The 12,444-nt window shown below is 40.2% G+C and overlaps 1 protein-coding gene across 1 annotated transcript in view; it reads left to right on the top strand.

The window, feature by feature from the left end:
* LOC138757508 (NACHT and WD repeat domain-containing protein 2) overlaps positions 1-10,288 on the top strand; it is a 150,018-nt gene extending 139,730 nt beyond the window's left edge. Inside the window, exon 9 of the mRNA XM_069924980.1 lies at positions 6,350-10,288. Coding sequence (XP_069781081.1) covers positions 6,350-10,288 — 3,939 coding nt within the window. The remainder of the gene's footprint in view (positions 1-6,349) is intronic.
* Positions 10,289-12,444: the final 2,156 nt, after the last annotated feature.

Raw genomic sequence — 12,444 nt, 5'->3', positions numbered from 1 at the left:
GACTATCCTTTTTAATCATTTTGTCTCAAATGTTTAAAAAAAATAAGTAAATTGCAAAGTCAGAATTTAAAACATCCCACTTTCAGATAGTGTATGTAAGTTTAACACCAGTTAGACTATATGGATTTGTATGTTTAAATCCTAATTTTCCACCTGGTTTGACAATAGATGAATCTTCTAACCACTCTTTGTCGTTCCTGTAAAAAAAAATCTCAGGAGGATAACATTCAAAATAATGTAAGAACAGAAGAAATCAGAGTAAGATCTTTCAGTCACCACAAATGCTCTGGGATTTAGTTAGATTATGGCAGACATTTGAACTCAGCTCTATTTTCCTGCACCAGTTCAATATCTCTCAATTCTCTCAATACCTAAATGTGTAAAAATCTAATATGGAATGAAAAAATTAGTTATATCTCTGCCTTCAATGGCTGCCCCTTAACTTGAAGCCGTGATCCCTGGTAATAGGCATCCCAGCCAGAGAAAGCATTATCAGGATGTTACCTTTGTCAAATCCTCCAAGAATTATATACATTTCAAAGAGATCATAGGAGCAGAATTGGGCCATTTGCCCCATTGTTCATCCAAAAGGATGACTGATTTACTACCTTTTTCAACCCATTCTCCTGCTTTCTCCCCATAACCTTTGATTCCCTTCTTAATGAAGAACTTTTCTACCTCTACCTTAAATATTCCCAATGACCATTCATCGCAACCTTCTAAGCAAAGAAATTCCTCCTCATCTCAGCTCCAAGGGGACTTTTTCGTACTGTGAAGCTCTGCCCTCTGGTTCCAGACTCCCCACCATGGGAAACACATCCATCCTATCTAGGCCTTTTAGGATTCAATAGGTTTCAAAGTCAGGTAAGCTCTAGGGAGTATAGTCCCAGAAACCTCAAACATGCCTCATATGATAATCCTTTCATTCCGAGGATCATTCTCTGGCCCCCTACAATGCTAGCAAATGTTTCCTTAGATAGAGCTCAAAACTGCTCACATTCTCTCCTTCAAAGACCACCTGATCCTATGGTGTGAAAGACGAGCTATTTTGATCATAGATGCATTGGTTGAAGAAGGGAGAAAACGGGGAACTATCGACCAGTTATCCTGATATCGGTGGAAAGGAAAATGCAGGAATATATTCTAAAGAAAACGCTTAAAGGGCACTTGATTAAGGGCTCAGGCCCGAAACATTGGTTATATATCTTTGCAATATAAAGTACACTGTTTGACCTGCTGATTTTCTCAGTATTGTGTTTTTACTTGGAAAATAAAATCGGATTGGGCAGAACAATGATGGATTTACAAAAGGGACATTATTTTTTGATAATACTAGTGATGTTGTTTCGAATTTCTAACTAGCAGAACAGTGAAGGGTGTAACGGTTGGTGATATATATGAAGACCTTTGATGAAGGCCCACATAAGATTAGTGGCATATGGCTTAGATTGAAGAAATAGAAGAAACAATTGGGTAATTTTACATGAGCTGTAACTCATGTGGTGCTGTTCGAATCAATCCTGGGTGACCCCTACCCAGGTCTTCACAACCGATTGCAACAATTTGGATGCAATCAAGATAAATATATCCAATTTGTCAACTCTGGAGAGCAGTGTGTGCTCTGAGGGGAATATAAACAGTTAAAGTGAGTGGGAGGAGGCATGTCAAATGGAACATCGTGTTGAATAAAATAAGATCATGACTTTGGGAGAAAAAAAATGAAATTAAAATGATTTTTAAATGATGAGCGATAGAAAAATGTTCAGTGTCATGTGTACCTAGATAAGCATAACCCAAAGAACCAACATAAGAAATAAGAACAAGAGTAGGCCATCTGGCCTATCAAGCCTACACCGCCATTCAATGAGATCACAGCTGATCTTAAATTTAAAAATTTAGACATACAGCACGGTAACAGGCCATTTTGGTCCATGAGTCAATTCTGCCCAATTTACACCCAATTAACCTACACCCATGATATGTTTCGAACGGTGGGAGGAAACAAGATCCCCCAGGAAAACCCATGTAGACCCGGAGAGAATGTACAAACTTCTTACAGTCAGTGGAGGATTTGAACCCCAGTCCCGATCACTGGCACGGTGATAGCCTTCACCAACCATGCCGCCCTTCTGATCTGATGATGGGCTCATCTCCACCTACCTGCCTTTTCCACCATATCCCTTAATTCCCTTACTATGTGAAAATCTATCCAACCTGGTCTTAAATATATTTACTGAGACTGCCTCCACTGCTTCAATGGGCATGGAATTCCACAGCTGATGTCATGTTAGAAATGCATAAGACATTGATGAGGCAGATTTATCACCCTTTGGGAAAATTCTTTCCTCCTCATCTCTGAACTAAATCTACTACACTGAATCTTGAGGCTACATACCTTAGTTCTGGTTTCCCATACCAATGTAAACAACTCACTTACCTCTATCTTATCTGTGCCTTTCATAATTTTAGATGTTTCCATATCCCCTCTGATTCTTCTAAATACTAGCGAGTACAGTTCCAGATGACTCAATCTCTTCTCATAGGCTAACACCTTCATCCCTGGAATCAACCTGATGCACCTCTTCTGGACCGCATCCAAAGCCAGTACATCTTTCCTCAAATAAGGAGACCAGAAATGCAAATAGTACTCCAGATGTGGCCTCACTAGTACCTTGTACAGTTGCAGCATAACCTCCCTGCTCTGAAATTCAATCCCTCTAGCAATTCTTGATGGCCTGCTGGACCTGCACACCAACCTTTTGTAATTCATGAATAAGCACTCCCCAGTCCTTCTGCATGGCAGCATGTACTTGTCATTTAAATAATATTCTGATCTTCCATTTTTCCTTCCAAAGTGGATCACTTCACATTTTCCAACATTGTACACCGTCTGCCAGATCCTCGCCCACTCACTTGACCTATCTACATCTCTCTGCACACTCTCCGTACCCTCTGCACGATTTGCTTTCGACTCAATTTAGTGACATCAGCACCCTTAGATATATTACAATCTGACCCCTCTTCCAGATTGTTTATCAACATCATGAACAGTTGCAAGGCCCAGCACCTACCCCTGCAGCACCCCACTCACCACCAATTGCCAACCAGAAAACACCTCTGTACCCCAACTATTAATCAATCCTCTGTCATAATACATCATACCCAACTTCATGCATTCTTATCTTCTCTGGAAGTCTTTTATGTGGCACCTTGTAGAACACTTTCTGGAAATCCAAATAAACACCTACCTTCTCCCCTCTATCTACTACACTCATTTTTATATCCTCAAAGAACTGTAATTTTGTTTAATGGGACCTGCCTCTGCTAAATCCATACTGCACCCACCTGATGGATCCATTTAGCTCCAGATGCCTCACTGCTTCTTCTTTAATGATAGCTTCAAGCATTTTCCCACCAGTTGTTAAATTAATTGTCCTGTAGTTTCCTGTCTTTTGCATACATCAGGAATCACAATGGGGTCCACCTGCTCCCACATCATGCAGCTACAGCACATCACCTGATCTTACATCCCAACTTTTTTTAATTAGCTATCATTTGGTGACTTTTATATAACCACTGCAAAAGTCTTACCTGCTCCTCACCTATGCCTTCTCGCCGAAACATCACAAGCCAAAGCCTCAAAGTCCCATCCTACACTAAGGCACTCACTGGCCGCTCTGCTTGAGCTTCCCTTCATTTTATTGCCCCTTATCTGTAGAACTCACTCCAACCAATTATCATTCTGTTTAATGTTTAAACTGTCCTCCACTCCCTTTTTAAACTTCCTTGCACACAGCCCTGTCCCGAAATTCTCTGGTCACCGAGTCCTTGCTCCGTCTCTCTCTGCAATGGTCCCAACACTTATCTGTGGCTGAGTCTCCTCACTGTTACCTTTTTAATCTTACTTGCACAAAGCCCCAATCACTGAATGCTGATGTCCAGATATTGCAGGCAATTTGGAAAATTAGGTGATCATGATTGCAAGAGTATGTGAATACAAGAACTGAAAAGTCCTGCTTCAATTATATAAGGTGAGACAGCATCTGGAATATTGTGCACAGGTCTGGACTCCCTATCTCTGGCAAAATATGCTCCCATCCACAACTTATATATGAGTTTACATAGTATTGCACCATCATGTCAAATCCAGCTTACACCTCTTGATTACTGATGAAGAGCTGAGGCCCAAAACATCAACTGCCCATTGTTTTCCATGGCTGTCACATGACCTCCAGTGCTTGAATGTATTATTTACCTGTCCCTCTTGTTCCCCCCACCAGATGTCAGCAGTTGTTCTTCAATCATCCAACTCCTCATGTCCTGGAGGAGTGGCTGCTTCAGGTGCTTGCAAAGCAGAGCATCTATAAACAACATTCAGTGGCAGTCCTGTTGGTCTTCAGACTAATTGTGCAGCAAATCCCATTTCCACTCATGATCAGAGATGTCCATTAGCAATTGAAGTCATTTTAATTTGAAAATAGATCTGAAAACCAGAAAAATAATGTACAATAAGTTAAAGTAATATGTTAATAAAGTTAAAAATGTTATTTTTTTTTCATGTTAGCTTTGAAGCATCTGATCTTCTTCAACTATTTCTTTGATTTTCAGTAGCCACAAAGGTAGTGGGTGCATTGGACTTGTTCTTCCAGAATTTCACAGATTTTGTAATGGACCCCATGTATTTGAAGGAGGAAACAAAGTCCTGCCATTCAAGAAAGGGACCAATTCACCTATTGTTTGTAGTTGGGAAAATATTGGAATCCATTATCAGAAACATCATTACAGTGTAGTCAAAATGTTTTAATATGATTCGATATATTTAACATTAATTGATGAAAGGGAAATCATGCTTCATAATCTGCTCAAATTTTTTGAGGTTGTAATTAGCAGAGTGAATTGGAGTAACCTTGGGTATATTATGGTCAAAGAATTTTCAAGAATATTGAATTTGGTGGCTCATGAAGGAGCTCATAAAATTGAAGGTAAAATATTACCATGATTTGAGAATTGGTTAGCAGATAGGAAATGGCGAATAGAAATGGATGGATCCTTCTCAGATCATCAGGCTGTAACGAGTGAGATATGGCAAAGATTGATGGTTGGATCTTAGATATTTGAAAGCTATATAAATGACTTAGGTGAGTAATGTATGTACTATCGCTGACTGTACAGAGTTGCTTGGGAAAATGAGCTGTGCGGAAGATGAAAAAGGCTGCAAGGGTATATGAATGTGTCAATGGACAGGCACAAGGATGGAAAGTGGATTAAAGGGTGGAGAAACATGAAGTGCTCCAAACAGAAACATAGGATATTTTACACGAGAAGAAAGGCTGGATAATGATGTAATTCCGAGGAATCTGGATGCCTCTTTCAGAACTAACAGATACAGCAAGCAATTAGGAAAGAAAATGGCATATTTAAATTAATTACAAAGGGATAAGAGTACAAATGGAAAATGGGAAGTGCTAAAATGGGGCAGTGTTGAGGCTAAATCTGGAGTGCTGTATATGCCAAGGAAGCATTTCCTTGCCTTGGAAGGAGTGCTATGGATGTTCAGTCCTTGTTTGCTGAGTCCTTGAGACTCCCTGAAGCTTAGAAAAGGTAAAATGATCTCAATTAAATATAAATTTCTTTGGAGGGTGATTGTATAAATGCTCAGAGCATGATTGCACTGTCAGAGTTTAGAACTAGGTGCCACAGATTCCGAATAAGTGATCAGCTTCTTCAGACTGATTGTGGAGAATTTGTTTGAAAAGATGGCAAGTTTTTCCACAATTCTATTCATTTTACCATGGATCTCTAATGTTTAAAAGTTGACTTTATTCAAGACAGAGATGGGTGTATTTTTGGAGACTAGTGTAATCAAAGAATGGGAAATTAGAATTGAAATGGCAGAGTCAATGTAAGACTGAATGGTCACCTCTTGCTGTTACTTTTATATCCTCTGTATCTGTTCTTGTGCTGTCAGGCGAACAGAAATATCACAGTGGACTTTATCCTAGAACTTCTAACTCAGGATTTCCTCTCAAGGAAAATCAGCTGGCATATATTCAAATTTTCAGTTAATTTAAAATGTATGAAAATTTGTTTGGGCTCCATTAAAGTGAGATTCCAGCCACCCAAGTTTTTTTTTTGATAGTTTGTATCATAACAGACTAAACTATAAATTGTTACATTGCAGTTTTTAATATTTAGATGTATTTGTTGTCTGCATCCAGCAAATAAATTATATTAAATGTGTGTTTTCCAACTGTTCATATACAGTATTATGTAATAAAAATGAACATTAAATAATTTTACGTGTTCTGAACTATTAGTTCAAATCTTATAATACCATTTTAAATTTCAGGCCTATTCATGGCTTCAGGAGGAAATGGGCTCCGATTCTGATCCAGTTATAATTGTAAGATTTTTGGGAACAACTGAGTTAAGTACAGAGCTTAAAACCTTGCTGCAAAGTCTCTGTGAACAATTGGCCATTAACTATCGATGTCTCATACACAGTTATCCTCAAAAAATACATGACCTAAGGGAATTATTCATAAACCTACTGAATGAGTCATCTTTTCATCGGCCGCTGGTGTTAATTTTTGATGCTCTGGAACAATTGTCAGATGGCGAGGAAGCTCGCAAATTATGGTGGCTTCCCATTCATCTTCCTCGCTCGGTCCGTGTCGTATTGTCAACCCTGCCCAACAAGCATGGCATTTTGCAAAAGCTGAGGTGCTTGATACAAAATGATGATAACTATATTGAACTGCCACAGCGTGACAGGAAAGTGTGCAGCCAAATTTTGAAGTGTCAGCTTCTTCAAGTGAAAAGAAAGGTCACCTCAGGTCAGCAGATCTATGTCAATGAAGCTCTGTCAAAGTGCACTCTACCCATGTTTGTTAATCTCATTTACCACGAGGTCATGCAGTGGAGATCACACAAGGATGTTGATGACACTTCACTTTGTGGAACAGTACATGAGAACATTGAGCACCTTTTCTCGTCTCTTGAAAATAAGTGTGGATCAAGATTGGTATCAAGAGCTCTTGGTTTCATCACAATGGCCAAAACCGGACTGAGTGAAATGGAATTGGAAGATGTTCTTTCACTTGATAACTATGTTCTTAATGAAATCACAGGAAAGTGTGAGCTTCAGAATCCACTGCGGATCCCATATTACTTCATCGCAAGGTTGAAGGAGGAGCTCTGTGGATACTTGGTGGAAAGGCAGGTGAGAAGCGTCACAATTCTGGTTTGGGCAAATCGCCATCTTCAGCTGATCGCTCAGAAACTGTACTTGCAGAGCGAGGAAGAGGTACATGAAATGCACAGCATCTTGGCAGATTACTTTCTAGGAGTGTGGTCAGGGGGGAGAGGGCGGTCCTTTCATGCTGAGCAAGGTCAAGTCCGACCTGTAGATCACAGCAATAAAAGCATTAGTGATGAGAAGCAGACTGGTGAGAAAACCTTTGACAGGCAAGTCCCTGAACAACCATGGGTCTTCCAGTGCAATCCACTGGAACCGGACATCTTTTTTGTGAATCATCGGAAAAGCAATGAGCTGCTGCACCACCTGACCAGAAGTGAGAGGACAGATGACCTTATGTATAGTGTCATAATGAATTTCAGTTGGCTGTATACCATGATCAAAATTGGTCACCTTGACAAAGTCCTTTCTGACATAGATTTTGCCTACAATTACTCACAGGAGAAAGAACTGAAGTTTCTGGCAAGGACGCTGCGAAGCATCAAGTTGAAAGTTTCAAAGAACCCAAGCTCACTGTCCGCTGAGCTGCAGCAGAGGCTTTTGCCCATCATTAGCTCCTTGCCAAAGCTGAGGCACCTCTTATTAGAGTGTGACAAAGACGGCCCAAAGTACTGCTCAATTGTGCCTTTGCATTCCTCCTTGGATGTGATGTACAGCCCTGAGCGACTGCCACTGACCAGCAGCCATGCCCAAGTGATCGATGTGCTGCCTACATCAAGCCCGAATGTGATCATTGCTGCACTGGAAAATGGCTCCATTACAACCTGGGACGTGGAGACCCGACAGATTCTTCGGCAAATCACCACCGCAAACTCAGCTGTGTTGGGGATGAAGCTTTCACATGATGCAAAATACCTGGTGGTATCAACAACAAAAAACACACTACTGATATACGACAATCATAATTCATGCCAGTTATCAGAGGTGGAGGTCAAGGGTTCCAAGCACTGCACTGCAAATGGAGGTAGCTGTTTTATTTATAGTTTCACTTTATCAATAAATCATGCCCTTGCATGGTTGCAGGGAAGTAAAGACGTGCATGTGATTGATTTAATTTACGGGTGGCCACTCTACCAATTCCATTGCTGGTATGAAGTTACTTGTGTCCAATGTTCTCCAGATGGACTGTATGCATTCTGTGGACAGTACTTGAACACAACCACTATTTTCCTCTTGGGAAGTGGTGAAAAGCTCTCCACGGTGACATCAGAATTTTCTGGGGGGTATGTAAAATCTCTTCTCATTCTGGCTGCAATCCAAGAAATGGTGATGATTGATAATGAGGGCAGCCTGTCCGTCTGGAATATCGATGAAATTACCAATCCTCAACTGATCGAGGACTTTGATTGCAGAGGTAAAGTCAACGAAGTGGTGAGCTTGGAGCTGTCAGAAGATGAAAGTGCAATCCTCATCTGTAAGACTTTCAGCATTGAGGTGCTGGACACCTGCATCTGGAAGGTAGCCGAAAAGTTCAAAGCAAAACGCAACGAACGTTTCATATCAGCTGTCCTCTCAAAAACTGGTGACTCAATTATTGCTTCAATGGAGCATATGTCATCGATATTTGTGTGGCGGCGAGATACCGGACAGTGCATGGCAAGTTTGCAGGAAGTATCAGGAGCCATTGTAAAGCTGGTTAAATCAAATCAACACAATTTGCTGCTGTCTTTGACTAGCAATGGTATTCTCTCTGTGTGGGATATAGACATAATAACAGCAATCTCAAACATTGACAAAACTGGGAATGCAATTCAAAACCTTCTCCTGCCAGGCAAAGGTGAGCTGATTTACACACTGGATGGCTCAGAATCTGTTCATAAATGGAGTTTTAACACAGGATACATCGAAGCTGTATTTAAACATGAGAGCATTGTGGAAAACTGTGTCCTCACATCATCAGGTGACCTGATGGTCACTTCAGATGATAAAGGCAGCCAGTATATCTGGCACACCATTAGTGGAGACAACATCTTCCGCATCAATGGGCAGAGGATATCCCAGCTTCTGATAACACACAATGATCAGTTTGTAGTCTCACTCTGTAACCAAGGTATCTCCAGGGTGTGGAGGCTGTCCACTGGCCATAAAGTTTGCAATATTTTGGTTCCCATGCAGAATGCATTTATCACATATCCTAACACCTTCGTAATTGGTGTCTCAAAAAACAAATTGCTGGCTGTCAGCTTGTGGACAGGAAGTGTCACAAAGAAGTTCTGTTGTGACGATGGGACAGCCATTGTCAATTTCAAGCTGATCCCTGATTCTCCGGACTACGTAGTTTTCATTACATCGACTGAAACGCTGTTTGTTTGGAGTGTGACGGAGGAAGCAGTGTGCAGACGTGTGCAGCTTCCCAATAACTTCCTCAGAAACCTGGACGATTTTCAGATCTCTCCTAATGGAAAACTGGGAATCTTGTCACGTGGTGACGACAACATTAACATCATGGATCTGCATAATGGAAAGCTGCGCCTCGTTCCTGCCACTGGAATTATATGGCGTCAGAAACTATCACGCGATGGCCGATACCTGGTGTACATCTGTTTTAGAAACTGCAGCGATGATATTGAGAATGGGGCTGCATCCAGCTTAATCGTTGTCAGGTTGGCTGATGGAAAAAATATTGGAGCGTGCACCCTCTACAAGACCCCAGCTTTTCTGAATCTGTCACAGCGGCATCTGAATATCATTCTAGGTTTTGATGATGGCAGCATTGGAACGTACACGGTCGTAGATCGTGTTGATGCTGCCTTAAAAATTAAAATAGCCACTTCGAACAGTCGCCAGATTTTCAGTAACTCATCTCACCACATCAGGCCGAAGCGTGCCAATTTCATGTGCAAGTACACAGCAGACTGTATATGGAGAGAATCCATTGAGGTTTTTGCCAGGGATAGCCCAATTACAGTCTCTGATTCAAGTGAAACACAGGAGACAGCACCTACCAAAAAGCAACCTTACTGTCCCGATAAAGCAGGTTCAACATTACAAATAGACCACAAATTTCAGAACTTCACAGCCGAAAGTTAAGCCATGTTTTTGTGGTTGCATATAGAGAAGTGTATACATAAAACATATTTTAATATGCTGAGTGCAATTTTAAAATCACTCAGATTTAGAGGAATTTGCTATTTCAAGGGGACTGATGACTCAGGAGTAAAGTCAATGTTTCCATTTCAAACCTTCCTCTTTATTTTGTTGCTACAGCTTTTCTCAACGTTGTTCCTCTGGCTGACACTTGGCATGCTAGTGCAGTTATATTAACTGAATTGCATAATGTTTTACCTCTTAAGAATTCTGAGTAAATGGTTTACTCCAGCCTTTGATTTTCTTTGTTAACTTTACTCCTGACTCAAATAATTGATGTGGTTTGTTTTCAGACCATTTTGAAGTGGGCATTACCATGTCATCCTTTAATTATTAGCAAGGAAGTGGTGTTTGGACCTGGAAAGAATAAATTAAAAGGTGACCTGATATCTGATCAGTTTATAAGAGGAAAGAACATATTATTGATTTTTCTAATTTCTCCTTTTTAAATAAAGAAATTACGCTTTTTAAAATACAAGCACAGTGAAGAGAGCGATTTCCTGACATTCTCTGGGGAAAAACAGCTCATAACATCAATTTTTACACCTTTGGAATGTCGTTGTTCTCATTCTAACGTGCATTCAGGTGAAGTTGGCAATGTGAACGGTTTGTGCTCTGACCATTCCACAAGTATTTACTTTATAAATAAAAAAACCTGAATTTGTTAGGCAAAGATTTCTGGGAAAGTTATATTTAGGGTGATAATTCGAGAATGTGGTCCGAGTATGGTTTGATTCCTCCCAAAATTTTTTTGTCATCAATGACCATTTCAGCTGTTGAAGATGAACTTCATAATGTTTGTTTGCATTGTGCACAATTTGATGGGTCCAGACTGTTAAGAAGTTGAATTTGCTATATATATAAAAAGACCATGGAAGATCAAGAGGAGAATTGGCAGAGAAGAGTGATGATCTTATTGAGCAAGCCCTCTGTCCCAATTGGTTCAAGTCGACATGAGGTCATCCATTTTCCTGAATTCAGTCCATATTCCTCTAAAATGTTACTAGCCACGTGCCTGTTGAAATGTCTTTTAAAAATTACAATTGTACAGTACCTACCTCTAGAACTCCCTTGGGAAACTCATTCCAAACATCTGCCACCTACTGGATGAAGAAAGTATTGCACAGGCCCCTTTTTAATCTTACCCCTCTCATCCTTAATCTATGCCCTCTGGTTTTAGACTCTCCTACCCGGGAGGAAAAAAAAGACTATGCTCTTTTGAGTCGAAGGTCACGATGGGTTTACACAGAGTAGATCGAGGGAAGTGATTCCTATAGGCGGATAGTTCGAAGATCATGGGGAGTAAGTTATAGTAAAGGATAAAAGGTTGTGAGAAGAAAGTTTGAGGGTGACTTTGATTTGGAACTTGGTGCCAGTAAAGGTGGTGAAAATAGAGCCATCAAGAGCTTTTGGATTTTGGATGAATCTTGGAGAGTTAAAGGAAAGAAAGGAGTACTGAGATCCATAAAATTAATTGCCAAAGAGCTAGCAGGGAGTTTGTGAGTTAAAAGGCCTCATTCTGTATTGTGATGGTCCCTGGTTCTAAAATGTAAATCTCTGATGAAAGTCATGCGGAAGCAGCTTTCAATGTAAATTCTTCCTGACAGTCATTGTGACATCTCTAACTTTAGTGTATCTCTCCCATCTATAAATGTAGAAAATGCTAAAAATAGGCAGCCAGCCCGCAACACCTGTGAGGAAAAGAAGAGTGAATATTTAAGGTCAGTGTTTTTAATCAAAACTGAATGTTGCTAAATATGAATTTTGTGGAAAGCAGCATTCTGGATAGTTTGTGCTCTGTATTGTTCGATTAACACTACAAATTATTTTGGTGTGTATTTAGGAAATCAGCTCACCAGCCATACAGTAAACATAAAGAGCTAAAACTGCATTTACAATCAGACAGATATCTTAGTCACGAAACTATTTATTTTGGAAACATGTTCTAGATATGACCTATCCTTGTATTGTTGTATTTCCACACATGGTGTTGGTTAGCAACAAATAGGTGTTCCCATTTGGTGATATCTGTTCATTCCAGAAAGGAACAGGTATAAAATCTTAAGTGATGTGATTATACCCAGGATAATTGTGTAAGC

This window comes from Narcine bancroftii, chromosome 3 (assembly GCF_036971445.1).
Source record: "Narcine bancroftii isolate sNarBan1 chromosome 3, sNarBan1.hap1, whole genome shotgun sequence".
Lineage (NCBI taxonomy): Eukaryota > Metazoa > Chordata > Chondrichthyes > Torpediniformes > Narcinidae > Narcine > Narcine bancroftii.
The sequence above is the reverse complement of the archived record's forward strand: the minus strand, read 5'-3'. Positions and strand labels throughout refer to the sequence as shown.